Source organism: Aptenodytes patagonicus, chromosome 2 (assembly GCF_965638725.1).
Source record: "Aptenodytes patagonicus chromosome 2, bAptPat1.pri.cur, whole genome shotgun sequence".
NCBI classification, from domain to species: Eukaryota; Metazoa; Chordata; class Aves; order Sphenisciformes; family Spheniscidae; genus Aptenodytes; species Aptenodytes patagonicus.
Genome location: NC_134950.1, coordinates 37,311,733 through 37,330,305, shown reverse-complemented (window position 1 = coordinate 37,330,305; position 18,573 = coordinate 37,311,733). Strand labels below are relative to the sequence as shown.

The following is an 18,573-nucleotide window of genomic DNA, read 5'->3' as shown; positions in this document are numbered from 1 at the left end:
GGTTAAAACAGGTGAATGAAGAGGTCTGAGAAATCAACACTGATGCAGAAAACATCCAGCCCGGATTGAGCTGTCCTTCAAACCCCCTAAAATTCATGCTACTTTTATTTATTAAAGCTTCTGGCCGACAGATACTCCCAATGGATACATGGAGAAGGAAGATCAAGAAAAGGAGTAATTTATGGCTGAAGTTCAGCGTTGTCAGAATGCCTTTTGCTGCCAGCAGCTAACGAGTACAGGGTTAGGGGCTAAGATGCAACTATTCGGTACGGCTTTGCCTTGCCAGAATGGAGAGTGTGCACCAAATACATTGGATGAACTGTTTTTAATAGGTCCGTTTCTTCCTACTATGTGGAGCAGTGAGTGACTCATGGAGCAGACCGATTAGCGTATGACCAGATTTTTCAACTGTGAAACACCTTCATCAGCTGTGAAGATGCTCAGAGGTTTTGTATGAATTTATTAAATCAGGAGACAGGGTTACTTGGTATCTGGAGATGATCTGGGGTACTTAAAAATACAGAAAAGGCTACAGAAATTTTTCCCTTCACAGTTGGAGATTACTTTTTTAAATAGAAAAGTTTAAACAGAACAAGCATTCTTATTTCAGTCCCAAGGTGTTTTATATCTTAGAAATCTCTTCATCCCCTGGCCACACCAGTATTTTGTAACTCTAAAGAACAACGTTATTTCAACAGTAACAATGTGAAAGTATATCCCCGATTGCATACCATGTAGTCATGGATGTAACATACTGCACCCCTGAAGTACCATGGGTTGGGATAAAAATTAGAATAATCCTTTTTGCAATGTAGCCTTGCATCTATTTCTTACCTCAGCCTTAAAGGAAATCAAGTCATCTCATCTCCACAGAACATAACAAATGGGACTTAACTGGGGCAAGACATCCTTTTCTCAAGCTATAATCAGCAAGCGCCTCGGGTGTCTGGCTGGAAGTCCTCTCATACGGGCACAGAGCTCCTTGGTTTCAACTTGGTTTTGTGTCTGTCCTGATGATACAGGGTGAGCTGCTATACTGAAACGGAAAACAAGGCAACCTCATCTGAACGGCTTCCACGCCTTCCTTTTATCGGAGTTACCTCTTTGCCACATGATGTTTCTTACGGCTCTTTCGGCAATGTGGGATGATCTGAAACACCCGAGACTGTCAGCCCCCAGTCTGCTTCTTGCCAATGGGTTGCTGGTCTATGTTTGCAGGTTTCTTTCCAGGTGTCCGTATTTTGAAATACTAGGCCTCAAAACGATCACATCATTTAGGAAGGAAGTTCCCCACAGTCTGAAATGGGGTAAGCTTCTGGCATCTTCTCGCAGAAGCCACCCCTGTGGCCCCCCTGCTACCAAAACCTTGCTGTGCAAACCCAATACACCGTTTCAGGTGGCGAGACTGTGGAGGATGTGATAGCAAGCGTATTGCTGCACCCGCAGTAACAGACAGAAACAGAACAATGCCCTTCCCATTTGGGAACCTTTCCTGAATTCACTTGTCATCAAACATCCTTAAAGATATAACCAAGAACAGCATTTTAAATGAAATGTAAATAAGCAGGTTAGCAAGAACCAGAACGGAAAACCCCCCAAAAGGTTATAACTACCATCAAACTTCTTTCCTGGGTCTTAAACCTAATAAATGATGCTGCCTCACAGGACAGGAAGGCTGGAAACGCAATTTGTGCTTCTTCCAGCTTCTGTCCCCAGCTGTTTAGAAAGTTAATGCATTGAACGACATTTGCCCTTCTAGTTTGATGGGACAGAAATTGCCCCTTCTCCTGTTTTTATTCTTAACTTTTAATGCATTCCGCACAGACGAATGTATTCGATACAAGGGTTGTAAACAGGCTAATCCCCATTTTTATATGTACGTGGCATATAGCTTACATTACCATTCTATTTTTAAATAAACAAACACTCCTTCTGACTTACAGTCTCGTAATCAACAAAGAGTCTTAAGACTTTTACAACATGTCATAGCTGATATAAGTATCCTTTATTGTATATACATCTTAGTAACGGTGCAATCTCTCCTTTTAATATTGCAGAGACACCATACCCGATCATTAATGACAAGTCTGGTTAAACTGCAATTTCCCTCATTTTTTGAGAATGTCAGGCATTTGCTGCGGCACAGCAGGGAATGTGGAATTCTCCGATTTGTATCCCCTCACTTTCCTCGCTGCCTGCAAGTTCCAATGATGCTTTAACTGAATTCTAAAGCCATTCCCGTGTATTTAAAATGAAGTGTAGTAAAACAAGAAAATGGTTCAGTGACATTTTGCCTGCCAGTAGATTTCTTCTTTAGCTCAGAAAGTTAACGAGGTATCACCTCTTCATACCAGTTTCCTGCTGGCGTCGGTTCTCGGACCTCATGACAGAAAATTGTCTGATTTCACCGATCCTTCTGTTTTTCTGAAGCAAAATGACATCATTCAGAGCATGTGAATGAAGTTTTTAAAAAAGAAAACAGCGATAATTACCTTTTTATTCCTAACAATGGAAAAGGTAACTATAAATTCATGAAGTAGCTACAGGAAAACAATAATTATTAATGGCAAGAAGTACGTGTGAAGGCTTCTGAGTAATTATGAAGAGAGAAACAATCCAAAAGGAATTGAAAAAAATATCATTTGTGGGAGGAGGGGAAAAAAAAAAACCAAAACAGTGGCTGAAATGGAAAAATGCAAGTAAACAGAAAATATAAAAAGGAAGAAAAACTAGGAGACCTGGAAAAGACCCCAAAATGGCACGGCACAGAAAGTTAGAAGTGAGCAAGAGGCATGATGTGGCCAAAAACCAGATCAATGACGTTTGCCAAAAGCATCATTTTGTGGAGCAGAAAGTTATTGTTTCCCCTCTTCAGGGGTCTGGTTACTACTTCAGAATATGGTTTCAGTTTTGGATTGCGAGTATTTTTGTATTGGATTTGGCTCAGCTGATCAGAACAAATGCCATCAACTTCATAAAATAATTATAATTATTAAGACATGCATATGCATGTTTCACAAATGAAGGTACGGGATTGAACGGTGAAAGGTTTTCAAGGATTTTCAAGGACATATATTTGTCTTCGGTACTTTCAAACATCTCGTATCTGATTTTTTTTTTTTTTAAGGTTGAGCCAGCATTAAAAGAAGTCCATAAATAATAAAAACTTCACACACTGAATACACAAAGTAATGCAAATATTTAGACGCTATTCTGAAAGTTTAAGCTACACAGAGACCTGAACTTGCAGTTTAAATTAATCTTCAAACATTGTACTTATACACTAGACAGTATCTTACAATCAAATACAACCTTTAGTTAAAATATTTGTAGTTTAAATGGATTTAACAACAAAACTTGAAGCTTGTTAGTTACAAAGTGATAGACAAACTTAAGTTCATGTGGTGTGTAATACATATCTCAATTTATACAGCTTTTTAATCACATTCTTGCAGAATCTTATAAGATAAGGAATTTAAGAGTCTGCTCCAACTCTGTGCATTTTTTGACATTGATCAGTTAAAATTAATGAATCCTTTGGATGAATTCCATAGAAATGGTGTTTCCACCAGAAAACAGAGAAGTCTGGAATTACTTTCAGCGTTCGTTAAAACCTATTGCAGTGAGCAACCAGCAAAGATGCGCACTGGCAGCTAAATTAGAAAAGGAATATAAACCCCAGTATTTATGTCTGTTAACAAAAATAACTTGGTTTTTAAAATGTACAGATAACTTACTAGAAAATCACTTTTTGAAAAGTACAAGCAAATGAAAACAGGCTTAGAATAACATCTTTTCTAGTCTTTTTACTAGAGATTTTTTATAGATCTAATTTATTCAGTTTATAATATTGCTTTATAATATTGTAATATTAAGTTTATAAGACCTTGCTATTTGTCTTCTGCCACTGATGATAAAGCTGGGTATTTTATAACAGAGGTAACATTCATTTCTTCACAGTCATTCCATTTTATTAACTCAGTACCTATCAGGTTATTTTTAAAATTCCCATAAAGTAGAATATGAAAAACATTAGTTAACTGACTGTAACATTGCTTTAAAATCATGTTACCACTTTAAAAAAAAAAAAAAAGAATTAGTTTTTATTTCACATATCGTCTGAGCTCATCATTATATATTTTTTCATGCAGCAACTGTGCAGATTAAAAATATTCTTGAGCAATCTTGCAGAACTTATAAATTGTTTCTCCATCTGAAGTTGGGAGACCCCTCGTGTACTGTTAAGAAAAAAAGACCAAATTAATCACAAACTAACACTTAGATGCTATATAGAAACATTGGACTATCTCAAACTTAACCTGTACATGCATATGTATGTCTGTACATGCCATTTTTTATTAAAACTATTGGAATAGTTTCCTTCGGGCCAGTGTTGAGTTTTAATGGAAGGTGATAAACATTAACTGTTTCACTATGTAACCTAGCAATATCAAGAATGACTAATAAAAAAGGGGTTAATAATCCTACAGTTATTTAAAGTTCAGAATATTGAAATTTCTAGATATTAAAAAGTTTGAGGTAGCAGAGCACTTGTTGCATTTTCTGAAATTTATGAACTTCAGAGAAAAAAAATCTGTGCTGCTAAATTAAGAACAGTCAAATTATTTTTATCTCTTCATCAGCTGTGTCTTAAAAATGTGAAACAATGACCAAGTTATTTAGATCCAAACATGGGAGAAAACTTATATGCGCATATTGTGGCATGCTCCTGTATACAAGACATTATCTTTCTGTTTAAAGTGAGAAAAGCAAACCTGTAAAGGCAGTATCACTCCTAACGGAAGTTATATACCAACATAAACTGTAAGCCCTAGAATGACGTAGTGAATTGATGACTGCAGCAGACAGCATATGGCCATAATTGGCACGGAGCAGCTCTCTTGTAACGTTGTAATATGTCTGTCACATTCATTACCGATACTGACAACATGTTTCTTCAGAAAAATACTTTGTGAAAATTAAGCAGACAGTGTTATGACTGCAACTCAAGTCTTCCATAATGAGAACAAAACTTGAAATACTGCAACTCAGACTATGTGGAAAGGACATCATATCAAAACCAAACGAACAAGTAACATGAGTATGCAAACATTTGTATGCTACATGCTCAGAAGCAACAGAATCAATCTGCCTTAACAGATGTCCTTAATTTGAACTGAAAAACTGACAAAGGTCACATGATGTTAAGCGTTTATCATGGATCTGGGTCTAAGCTTGGATTTAAAAATTTAACCACTCTTTCCATGCTGCAGAGATCAGCGCAGAAAAACCCCAAGTGTTCTGATGAGGTTGCTTTCCTCCTTCTCTGTGAGCATAAATTGAAGATCAAAAACCAAACCAATCCAACAACCTTTAGAGGGCACTTCTTGTGCTTCATTGAAAGCGGGAGCACACAGCTGAATCAAGGACCTCCAACTGGAGAAGAGTCACAACAATTCTTCTGATTAGTATCTCCTCTAGTTATTTAAACTTTCCAGTAATTTCCAGCAGTTGCTACTTTGTGAACAGTTATCTGACTGAAGCTCCGTATCTGCTGTCTCTTCAAAATTCAAAGGTGATTTCTGAGGAAAGCTGAGCTATTTTTGACCAGTAAGCATGAAAAGCGTGTTTTGGGAAAAAAAAAAAACCAAAAAACTCCAACAAAAAATCTGGCTTAAGAGATGAAATTCACTAGCTTAGTCAGACAAATTAATTCCTGGACATTTAAGATGCATACACACAGTCTTCTGTAGGGAAGACTGCAAGTCTACCTTTAAAGAGAAAGTTAATTTATCCACTACTTCATCTAATCAGAAAATGCTGTTGCTTGAGCTACTTTGGCAGTGAAAGGGAAGGGACAAATAGTCAACAGCATCTGATACCCCAGAGGAATCTTGTGGAGCCAAACCGGAGAAACGTATAGGTCAATAATGTACATTAATAACCAAGAATTGCGATCACATTTAAAAGCTGGTGCAGTATCATGTTGGTAAGCTTCCATGGCATTCTGCACAAAATATGCTTAAAGACATCATTTTCTGAACTTCAGTGATGACAGTATTCACATGACTCTAGTCTATTTTCTTTGAATGACAAAGCTGAAGTCTCAATTGTTCAAACGATTAGTACTTAGTAGCTGATTTATCATGAAAATAAACAGAAGTTCTAACTTGGAAAAAACCTGCTAATTTCATGTTGTTATTCAGGTTGGTAAATGCTGAAAATTTCAAACAAACAGTTTTAAATATTCATGTAATTATTTACTTAGAAGTAGACAGTCCTGGGTGCAGTTAAGTAACGTACAGAAAGAAATATTTTCCTTAGCTTCTGACTGAATAATGTTTCCAAATGTGCATACCATTACAGAAATAGAATACTTCACCTTGTTCACTAAAAGTAAAGGCAAAATGTAAAAACAGTAAACTAAATGTAGTTGCTCTACTTAAGTACTGTACTAATCAGAAATTGTAAAAATTTACACTGCGTGATCGTAACCATCTCTAGAACACATATATACAACAATACACATTTAGGAAAGGCAGAAACATAAAATGTAATCCTAATAAAATGCTATGCACATGCATATTTAGATAGGAATTTTGGAAAATACACAAAAGTATAAATGCTAGCATTACGAATGTATTCCATGGTATCTTTTAAATAAAAATCTAAGGGTATATGCATTGCAGTAATCTGTGCTCTAAGCATGTCACAAATACTTTATAAAATATTTTCTGTAAGTTTGGAAATACTGTATAACCATAGGCTTTTTCTATATAGTCCTACTTCAAATTGTCTGAAGGACAGCTACTACAACTAATTGCAATTTTTTTTCCCCAGGAAACAATGCCCTAAAATATAATGAGAAACAGTACATAGAAAATCAAAATGAAAATGACCCTCCTTCCACCCCGCCATCCACAACTTACACACTTTTCCTTCTTTTTCCAACTTCTTCAAGTGGACTAGGAGGTTAATTTCTGCTGCTAGAAGTAAATTTTCAGGGATCTCCTAATGGGAACACAAATGTGCATTTTGTATTTGTTTAAACATGTCCCAATTATTTTTTCAATATACGGAACTCATGGTTTATTAACATAGATTTTCCTCTTCTGAACTGCCATGATGAACATTCAGTTAGTTATATAATGACAACAAACTGAAATGAGTAAATCAATTTTACCAGTTAAACTAGTAGCCTAATTACACATTTTTGTTTACTTTGCTCATTTTTTGCTTTATCCATTTGTATTATGCAAACTCCGGCCAACACTAAGACAACTGTGCTCTTCTGAGCTTGGACTGCACTGGGTTGTCAGTGTAGCTGAGCATTTTTAAAGACAAATGTAAAGATGCATTTCTCCACAGATACCTATCACTTCCATTCCATGACAATATTTGCATGGGTTTAAATATCCTGTAACAATTAGTATCTGTAAATGAGTAAACAATTTAAAAATATAACAGCTTTAGGAGGGCAAAACGTCTCTGAAAATTTTCCAATGCTTATTAGGTAAAAAACAATAACATTTCTCAAAATCCCCCTCTCCAGCACTATCTTCCTAGAAGTAAAGCCTTCTTTTTGAAAATTAAAAAGTTCTTCTCCAAATAACACGAGTCTGGCAGGAAAATTCACTAGAAAACTAGCTCAATACATTGTGAATCTTTAAAAAGCTTTGAAAGATTACACTTTTTTTTTTTAAATATGAAAGCTTTAGTAGTACTGAAAAAATTCTTATCATATAGTGACAGGACAAGTGGTTTGCGATTTACAAAAACATGTGAATGGATGTATACTTAAAAACTGTAGCTGTTTGGGCAGGAAAACTGCAGGAGTCCATATATGAATTCTGAACAAGCAGAAATCTTTTCTTTTTTTTTTTCTTTTAAAAAGCCACCATAGTCTTACTCAAATACTTAAATTGTTACATACAGTTTTATGAACATAATCTCAATTTTCTTTAGTTTGATCTAAAAACTTTTAATCAACAATTACCTTGTATACTATTTTTACAAGCTCCGAGGATGTATATAATTTTCCAGCATTCTTCTGGAAAACATTTAGAATTTGCTGTTCACGTGCAATTCGGTGAGAAATGTAGCCTCGGATTCTAGCATTCGCATCACGTACTACTGGGCCATGACCTAAATCAAAACACATGTACCAGAGCACTATTACTTAAATTTGGAATTAAGTATGCTATTGAATAATTGAATCATTCTTATGTAAACTCTGGCAGACTTAAAAGTCATAAGAAAGGAGCAGCACCTGTACGTACCACCCTGTCAGAGTATCCTTGATGTTAAAATGTAATACTCTCTTTGCATGTTTTTTGGTTTGGGTCTTTTTGGTTTTTTTTTCATATAAATAGGCCAAAATTAAGTTTGAATGTCTGCATCACAGTCTGCAATTGAAAAGCATTAAGATGGAAAGGAAGAATAAGGATCTGAAAAGTCTGAATGGGGAAAGGGGATACTTCACATGGAATAAGGAAAGCAAGGAAAGACTACTTTAGGCTATTAAAAAAAAAAAATAAAAAAAAAAGGAAAGGAGTTCACCGCTGAACAGATTTGAAAGATGATACTCAGATTATTATGTCACCTCTGTCTGCCTGTCTCACTCTCCCCAAAGGATATTGACACTGATGATTTAAACTGATACTGGTCTTTGAACAGCAGCAGCTGAGGCAAAGGACTCATGTACTACTGTCCTGTTGTGGGGCTATCTAGCAAACACAGAGGGCGAGAGAAGTAACATCTTTAACTGTGACAGATAAATTTTCCAGGATCTTCAGAACTCACTCACACACTGTACTTTATCCCCCGAAGAACATACTTTCATAAGTATGATCAAAAAAAACTTAATGGAAGACAAATCAGTGAGTCAATCCGAACGTGTCAGGGCAGGAAAAAGCAATGCACAAGGAAGTTTATATGTGGATCATTTTATGTCTGGCTGGTTAATAAACAAAACACACATGTTTTTTCCTGGACTTATTGTGGCAGATCAGAAACGTTCAACTTACTGAAAGGTCTTTGAATCAAATTAGAAAAAGGCTTAATTGGTAAAGCACTAACCTTTGTGGAAAAATCAAATACTGCCTCATGATATACTAAAATTACAGATGAAATGAAAATATTTTTCAGATGTGAGAGTTACCTGCGCAGAAATTAAACTTCGTATTTTACCTATAGAGAAATTTACTTGCATGAATATTTGTCACATGCTTTTTATAGCAAGGTTTCCTATTTCTTTGCGTGTATACCTCACCTGAAGTAGCAGCAGCAACTTCCAGCTCTGCCAGTCTAAACTCCAAGTAATTTATAAAATGAGTAGAACAGAAACTACTGTAAAAAATAGCTTTCTTTTAGAAGTTATTTGGTATCATCCAAAACAGACAGTTTCTTTTGAGGTTCTCTGACTATTTTAAAAAATCATCATATTCCTTTCTTGTACTTTTGGGTGAACTGACTAAATGGGTTTTTAGTTTTAAGGCTTTGTAAATTAGAGCTTATTTTGCCTGAGGACAGGCAGCTTATAGAAAAAGAGCAACTAATTTTTCATGTTTTGAATATCTGTGAAATAAAAAAGTGTCAAAGGAATCTATCCTTCAGCAAGTCAAAATATTTATGCATATCTCAACTTATACACTCACTTCAGCAGTTTTGAAATTACTAAATATTCATTGAAGCTTACCTTGTGTAAAGACAGTATTATAAATAAAAGATATGTAACACGTAAATATAAAACTATACTGTCACATGCACATATATTTAATGATTTCAAACATTTAATCTGAAGCTATTGTTCCTTACAAAATAAATTACAAATATAACAGTACCTCTAGTAAATATGTTACCATTTATAAAACCAGAAGTTTAGATTTAGAAAAGACACATTAAGATATACAGAGCAGAGACTATAATGGCAACTGTCCACTCTCTTGCATTCTCTAATGACAGAAGTCACATTAAAGTATTCAAAATTAAGGCCTGCACATGGAATCACAAGGCTGTCTTAAAACCAGTCCCTGCTCTTCCAAGTGATTTCATTGACTTAGACTACAAGACCAATGTCAGTACCTGGAATGGAACCCACATTTTGCAAAGTTAAAGGCATTTCATGTCCATTACATCATCTGATCCATAGCCATTGTGTGTGCATATACATACATTAAAGTGATGTCAGAAAGCTTGGAACTAGATTCAGATGTGGATCTTTCCCATCCATAATTTTTCAGGGACAGCAACACAGTTAACTTCACCAATAAGTAAATCAATATCTGCATAAATGTAAAATGTTTCTGAGCATGTGAAATATATCTCTCAAAGTATGACCGTCTTTCCAATAATTCAGACTTCATATCAGACAGCTTCATATTATTTCAGACCTCCGTATAGCCCAGATGATCAGAAACAGTAAGTTTCTATTCTCATAACACCCTGTGAAGTAATACAGATTCTCTTACTTTACACATGAGAAATAAAAGCACAAAGGATAAAACTGAAGAAAATAATTGGCTCATGAAATCTTGCACCGATTCCTAACTCCAGTACCATTCTTTTCTATATTATCAAGGAACATGGTTTATTATTACAGGATAGGGAGCCCTCTGCTGACTAAAACACCCTTTTCTGGTCCCAAGGATTCTCATCAACTATTGGCTGTAAATAGACTATCACGAGCATTCAGCCTGAAGTCATTTCCACATTAAAGTAAAAAAGAAACATAGAAGGGGAAGGATTGGCAAAATTCAGCTACTCACACCTACCCAGCAGTCAGCTTGTCACAAAAATTCATGCTCCCCTACATCTAATTCTGAGGCTGCAATGTGAGTGCTAAAGCATGGATGGGGAACAGAGAAACAGTTCAAGAATTATGAATACCTAAAACTGCAATAAAGTCAAAGTACTGAGCTTATATAGAATGTATTGCTAAAGCAAACTACCTTTGGCTATAGTTACCATTTTACTGTAGTACATACCAATAGTATAAACAATTGTTCTGATTGGGCAATAGTTATCTTTTACACAATTGCACATACATTTTGTGATGCATGGATAAAAAAAGAAAGTTAGTTCCAAACCATCTCAATACTTAGCTACTCATCACTGAAAATGCGTAATATCCGACTGGCTTCCTAACTGCAAGTACAGCATGAACATACTTAAAACAGTGTAGCAAACAGTTCCAGATAAACGGGACAAATACTCAACCTTGGTGAACGTGTGATCTCGGTAAATAACGGTTAAGGAGAGAGTGAAATACAACAGATAAAATTGATAAACCTAATAGAATTTGGCATATATGCGGTTTTGGAAGGCAGAAATTCAATTAGAGGAACAGACTGTGTTTTGTAGGTATTTAAGAAATAAAGTAGAACATTTGATTGATCAATAGATTGAGATTCTGGAGGCTAAAATATTCTTAGTTTTACCAGTCATTAAGTCAATAACTATGAGCAAGTCACTATTTCTGTCTACGTCATCCTCCACATTCATGGAATATCTATAATGATATTTTTCTTAAATAGCATTTTTATGATTGGATCTTAAAGCACTTAAAGAGCACCTACTTCAAAAGAAGCATATTTTAAGACTGAACACAAAAGAGATTTGGTTATGCAGGCTAAACATAGATGGTTAATGGAGAAAGACAGAACTGAGAATGTAGCCACAGTCGCTCAGAATGACAAGTTGAAGATGAAACAGAAAAAGTCAGAAAAAATCCTGAGAGGTAGCTCTGAAAAAAGCAAATGAGAAGCTTAAACCTTAGTTACATAATGAATTCTTAAAATCCAGACTTGTCAAACAGAGATGTAGTTTATATGAAAAGTAAATGCATTCCCAAGGTTTGGAGGAGACAGAAGAAAAAAGTTAAAGCAAAGTCACAGACTGAATGAATTGGCAACTTATTTTTAGAACATGATGTTTGGCCTCTTGGCTCTTGTACAAATTTAAGCTAAGTCATTAACTAAGACAACTATTTGACAGTTCTGCAGCTTTCCAAGATTAATTTGTGATTAATCTGTGCTGCAAAGGACAGATGTCTCTCTCAAAAAACATTACTCACAGTGGCAGTGTATGTGGGGATGCAAAGGACCAAAGAACAACTATTATTTTTTCTTCCAGGGTAACATTAAGGTGCATGGATAGAGTAATATAAGAAAACCAAATCTGCCGTATGATTCCAACAGTGAAAGATTCTGGCCTCTGTAGGCTTTGGGCACAGAAGCACAGGATTCACCCTCAAACAGAGAAATCTCACGAAAGAAATATATCTATCACTGAAAAATTTTCAAGTCTTGCAAACCACCACGCCATAAAGTCATCTTAGCTTAGCACTGGACATACATTAAGTAATGAACTTGAATTGTTACATTAGTAATAGCGTTCGATTGCAGTAAGTGTTCTCAAATTCTTAGAGGAGATATTTAAAAATTATATAGTAAAACAGAGCAGTTAAAAATAGAACCACTTACCTGGATATATTAAATCTAGTTTCATTTGTAACAACCTTTTCAAAGTTTTCATGTAATCATACAGGTCTTCAATTACTGTTGTTCCTTCCCCTAAAACACAGTCACCAGAAAATAGAGCATTTTCTTCTTCTAGATGTAAAGCCATATGATCATCAGTGTGTCCAGGCGTATATAAAACTCTGTTTAAAGAACAACAACAAAAAAGCGTAAGTTTTTCATACAGCATATATGCTTCATTTTCAGAAGCTAGAAACAAATAATGATAAAATCATACACTTACAAAGCAGCCCACAACAAGAACCAGAAAAAAATAGACCAAAAAAGGCTGAAATGTCGATGTAAACAGGGTATCACTTCGTCTAATCCCAGTCCATTTTCTTATACCATGTAGAGAACACAGATCGTCATCTCTAACATGCTTTTACTTACATGACACAGCACAATAAAAGTGCCTTAAGGGAGCTGGCTAGTCATGTAGAATTTGTGTTATAGAGGGCTTTACTCCGAAGCTTTAAAAAAGAAAAATTGACATGTTATGTCCCGATTGAAATGTGTGAAGTTCTTGACATACACCTTGCACTTAGCAAAAGAGGGTAAGGATGATGTTGCCAATTCTTTTAGAAATTAACTGTAAACTTCTGGGCCCAACTCAGATAAAGTTCTGTCTCCTGAAATTTGTTTTTCCCTGAAAGCCCCATGACAGTGGAGCGGAGCTCTCAAATACAACAAGGAATCATGGTCTTTTAGCTGTTCTATGTGCAGGTCATTAAACATTTGAATGGTACGGATTTAGGACCCAACAACTTGAATGAGTACTGCATTAGAATACAGCAAAGGGCGAACGGACAGTTGATATGTATATAGTAACCTGAGCTGCTAAGGAGCTGCACTGCAGTGTCCTTTCAACTACAATTTTTGAAAGGCAGAAGGCCTCATGCTAAGGCTGGTTCAAACTGAAAGTACACAACTCAGACCAGCATCACTGCTGAAATTCATAAGAATCTTCTTGTTAATGGCAGATGCATCAAAGCAGTGATCAGGAACTGACAGAGCTGGTGCCAAGCATGGTGTACAGGCCAATGCTAAACAGCACCCAGCCATGTCAGTGCAGGGCTGGGGTGCCAGAAGCACAGCACCATCTGATGCAATGACTTCCAGCTCTTACTGAATACTGATTTCAGCAGAAAGCCGGTGAGCCATTGCCCTGTGGAGGCAACGTAAAATTCAAGCTGGTGGGTTGCATCTTGCCTTTGTAGGAAGTGGTATCCTCCAGTTCCTGATGAAACTTTACCTGGAAGCTTAACCACTAACATGGAAAAACAAAGGAAAAAGAACTCAACTCTCCCTGGCACATCTTGAAAACCTGAAGGTTGCTAACTAAAATTTAACATGCAGATACTCCTATTTTGGAACCAGTGGTGGATCTAAGAGTATCCTTAAAGTGCTTACTAAACTAACCAGGTGAGAATACCTGCTTTTAACCAAGCATAAAGTTTGGCTGCATTACCCCAAACTTCACAATGTGCCGCCCCTGTCTTACTTGGATTCAAATTTAACAAGTTGTTTTCCATCTCTAAATTGATTTTGTCCAAACATGGGCCACTTAGGGTAGTGATAGGTCTTCAATATTCAATATTAATATTCTCCATGTTTGCGTTTTTTTTCCTCACTAACAAAATAAAATGCTTTTGGTCAAATATATCCTTTATTTTTACGTTTTTTTCTTCCAATCAGCCAGCTGGCATATTCTACAAGTGGGTTATAATTCACATCTAAACTGAGGAAAACAAGCAAAATTTGTCCTTAGAAGAGTAATGCCTTGTTAATGAAAGAGCTCTGGAAACAGAATGGTCAGATTTTGTGTGTGTGTGTGTGTGTGTGTGGCAGAGTGGCTTTCTGTTTCAGACTCATTCATGCTAACAAGACAGGCAATATGCTCTCTGGGAAGAAGCCCTCCCAGATTGGCACCCTACAAGAACCTGACAGGTTAAAGGTTTAAAATTTAACATTTTAAGTATTCAATGTTTTAGTGTCTCCTTGGGAAATATTTTTAAAGTAAAAAGAAAGGCACATTAAATAATCCATTCAGACTACCATAAACTTCCCCAAAAGTATCAATTTTAATAATAAACTACTTATCTAAGAGTGATGAGAAAGTATGTAAAATCCTATTTGATTTTCCTGGAGGAAATATTTTTCAAGGAAAATGTTCTTAATTTCTCTGCTGAGGCCAAAAACCAAAGGCTAATTCCCGATAATCTTCATTCATAAAAACAATTTCTTTGTATAAACATACCCTGCTGGATCATGATAGGAAATCTACATGCGTAAGTGTTGAAAAGATTAGATGTATGGATTGCCAATCATTAGAAGTTAGGATACCTATATGTGTCAGAGTTCTGAAGAAAAAGGTGATCCAGCAAACTTGCAGAAATTGGTGTTTACCTGAGCGTGGCTCCCTCTGTCTGTACCACATCTCCCTCTCTAAGATAAAAATATTTATGTCCTCCTTCTATTATTTCTTCATGGTGAGGGACACGAGGAAGCTTACAGATGCGATATTCAGAGTCTATTTAAAGAAAGCAAAGAAAAAGGTGTTTTGAATTTGTCACTAACAAAGCTAATTCCACAGAAAGGCTACTTTCTGAACAAGTACTATTAATTATTACACAGTATGAATACAAAACTAGAAACAAGAAATTCTGTACAGTAACTTTATGTTTATAAAGCAACCTTATTCCAGAGCCACAAACACTGAATAGTGAAAGCCACTGAATCTGAATACTGTACTCTGTATCAGCAGCAATTTTGAAGATGAAAAACCACAAGTGAAATTAATAAAGAAATGTCAGCAATTATTATATTTTACAAGTGTTCCTTCTTGACTCATCAAGAGCCAAAACCTCCAAGTTTCTAGAACAACACTAAGATTTCTGTGCTCACGTTCTGCATTATGATTCATAAAAGCACTATTCAACATTTGCCTAACACTGGATGGAGGCTTTTTGATCTGCAACTTCCCTCAGCGTCTATCGTTCTGAGCTGTGCATGAACTGTGAATGCCTTGGCTGGAACAGCTATGGATAGCAACCCAGAAAGGTATTTATATCCCTTGCTAGTCTTTACAACCATGCTCATGGGTTGACAAGACCAAAATCCTCACAAAGACACCAATGTTGTTTTCAGTAGTGCCCAGGCTTCTTTGCAGATAAGCACCTGGCAACTTTACAAAATCTGAAAAAGCCTGTGACAAAGCTTGTGACAAAGCCCAATAATGCTAAGAACCGTATGATGCATATTGCTTGTTCTCTTCCCAGATACTGGGAAATGTCTCTTACCATTTATCAACGTGAAATACAAATTTTTAGATCAGAACTTACCTGCAGACTGCCCTACCCTCTTCGCCCTCATGATCTGAGGCCTACGAATTTGTCAGCAATTACTAATGGTCTGCTGTAAGGAATCTCAAAGTTGTGCAAGCTTCTTTTTCAGAGATTAAGTTATTTATTGTTTTTACACAAGCGAAAATAATGGTCAATTTGTCACTACTGTCAACGTAGAAAGGACTGACTATCAAGTTTTTCTCATATCTCTTAATATCATGTAAACTTGCTGATGGCAATCTAGGTTCTCATTATTCACACATAAGAAAAATTCACTATAAAGATATGCACAGGTATTGAAGCAAAACTGTAGTACTACAACTACAATATTCAGATTATTCATTGCTCTCATTCTACACGCTGCCACAGTATCATGAAATTACATGTAGTTTATATGGAGATTCCAGAAGAATAATCCAGCTGATTTGCACAGAAGCACTCAGTAAAAGTTTTTTCTTGCCACGTAGCTAACATTTTCAACAATATCCAAAATCTCTGGCCTACCATTAGGGATGTTTTTGCAGATATCAGGTATTCCACCACTATGATCATGATGCCAGTGTGTCACTAAAATTTCTTGAATTGAGATGTTGAACTCTGAAAGCGCCTGCTTTAAACAGCCAATATATTCAGGAGTAGCTGGCTCCCCAGTGTCAATAAGGACTCTTCTACATATGGACAGAAAAAAAAAAACCCAAGAGAGGGGGAAAAAAAACCAGTGAGAGAATTTAGAGTGCTCATGTGACAGTTAAATAAGAAACAGTTAAAAAAGAACCCAGCATTGCATGGAAATATGGTAATAATGGCTGTCTCCGTATTCCAGAGGCCACCATCTCTTCCCTCCACGATATTCTACCCCCGTAGCGTAACAATTTACAAAGGGGGATAAATAATAAATTTAGTCCACAGGCTTGCAACTCCCGGACAAGTCGCTGGAGCTACCGCTTAGTACCGCCGGGGAGCTGAGAGGCCTGAGGCGAGGCACCCACCCGCGTACCTCAGGGAATTCCCCGCCTCAGCCGAACAGTCGCCCGGCCGAGGGTCCACACCCCACCTGCCCAAGCCGCCTCCGGGCACCCGTCCCGAAAACTTAATGCTGTATTTTTTAAAAATTTTTTCTTTTTTTTTTTTTTACCCTAATTAAGGGATTTCGGAACAGCCCGGTAGCCGCCTTTCGAGCCGGAGGCAGCGCACAGGCCCCAAGCAGGGCGGGGGAAGGGGCCGGGGACGGGGCGGCGGCGGCCGCCGCCGCCGCCCCGTCCCCGGCCCCTTCCCCCGCCCCCGAGCAGGGTCGTTACCTGAGCCCGGTGCCCACCAGGTAGGTGTTGGTGCCCTGCAGAGTCATGGGCCCCGGGTTGCAGCCCAGCACCCGCACCACCCGCGACGAAAGCCGCTCGATGCGCGGCAGCAGCGACACCATCTCTGCAACAGCACCCCGCAAATCTCCCCCTACCCGCCTCCGCTCCCCTCACACCACCACCGAAGGGCGAGGGCGGGAAGGCGGAAGCCACTAGTCCCCCTGCTCCGCCTCCCGGCGGAGCCCGGACGCGGGGCCTTCCGCCCGGCCGGGAGGCGGACCGGCTGGGAGGTGTCTCGGCTGCCGCCCTGAGAGAGGCGGTTCCTCCCGGCCCGCGGCCACCGCGGGGCACCGGCGGGTTTTCGCTTAAAACTGGGCCTCTAGGAACAAACACTGTGGTAATTCAGTGCAATAAAGGCGATGTTCTCTTTTGAGGGGTCGGTGCCTCACTGCTGACTGGTGAGAGTCAGGTCTGGGCTCTGCTGGCTTCTTCCAAAAGCTGGGAGGAATTTGTGGTAGTGACAGCTGCATCTTCTGTATATTCTGAGAACATTCTCACTTACAGGATATATAGGAGCTATATATGCTCCTGTATGGCATATAGGAACTATCTAGGACTCCGCATTTTTAAGAAAATTGGGGAGCTACTGGAGAGAGTCCCAGCAAATGGCCACTAAAGTGATGAAGGGACTGGAGCATCTCTCCTATGGGAAAGGCTGAGAGGGCTGGGACTGTCCAGCCAGGCTCAGGGAGCTCTCATCAATGTATATAAATGCCTGAAGGGAGGATGCATGGAGGACGGAGCCAGGCTCTGTCACAGGGCCATTGCCTCTGGTCCTGTCATGGGGCCCAGTGCCAGGACCAGAGGCAATGGGCGCAAACTGAAACAGAGGAAGTTCCCTCTGAACATCAGGAAGCGCTTTTTCAGTGTGAGGGTGACCGAGCACTGGCACAGGTTGCCCAGGGAGGTTATGGAGTCTCCGTCCTTGGAGCTATTCAAAAGCCAGTTGGATATGGTCCTGGGCAGCCTGCTCTAGGTGGCCCTGCTTGAGCAGGGGGGTTGGCCCAGAAGACCTCCAGAGGTCACGTCCAACCTCAGCTGTTCTGTGATTTTGTGAAATTTTGTCACTGTTGTCCAAGTAGTAATACTGTGTTTGCAAACAGCATTCATTCTAGAGCCTGCAAGGTGCTGAAATTCACCTGTTTGGCTTTGTAGTGTCCCCTCTGAAAAGCCCTGATTAATTGCCTTTCAACTGGCATTGTTAGAGAAATTAGAGCAGACTTGTTCTCTCCTTAAAGTACCTGTAAATGAAGAATAAAGATAATTTAACCTGAGATTAAAGCAGGTAATATTACTGTGGGCAGCTTTACCAATATTAGAATTTCAAATGTTATCTGATTGTTTTATACC

The 18,573-nt window shown here is 38.0% G+C and overlaps 1 protein-coding gene across 3 annotated transcripts; it reads right to left on the bottom strand.

Annotated features, from left to right (window-relative positions):
• Positions 1 to 1,986: 1,986 nt before the first annotated feature.
• Positions 1,987 to 17,404, bottom strand: LACTB2 (lactamase beta 2). 3 transcript variants are annotated; one of them, XM_076329568.1, is made up of 7 exons: positions 17,164 to 17,404; positions 16,370 to 16,533; positions 14,928 to 15,051; positions 12,483 to 12,661; positions 7,997 to 8,145; positions 6,930 to 7,011; positions 1,987 to 4,238 (listed from the first exon to the last, which is right to left on the bottom strand). In XM_076329568.1, the coding sequence occupies exons 1-7, from the start codon at positions 17,283 to 17,285 to the stop codon at positions 4,195 to 4,197; spliced, it is 864 nt and encodes a 287-aa protein (XP_076185683.1). In that variant the 5' UTR covers positions 17,286 to 17,404; the 3' UTR covers positions 1,987 to 4,194. The 3 variants fall into 3 exon arrangements, with proteins under 3 accessions (XP_076185683.1, XP_076185684.1, XP_076185682.1); XM_076329569.1 differs by having other exon boundaries at positions 6,934 to 7,011; XM_076329567.1 differs by lacking the exon at positions 1,987 to 4,238 and having other exon boundaries at positions 4,246 to 7,011.
• Between the last annotated feature and the right edge of the window lie 1,169 nt (positions 17,405 to 18,573).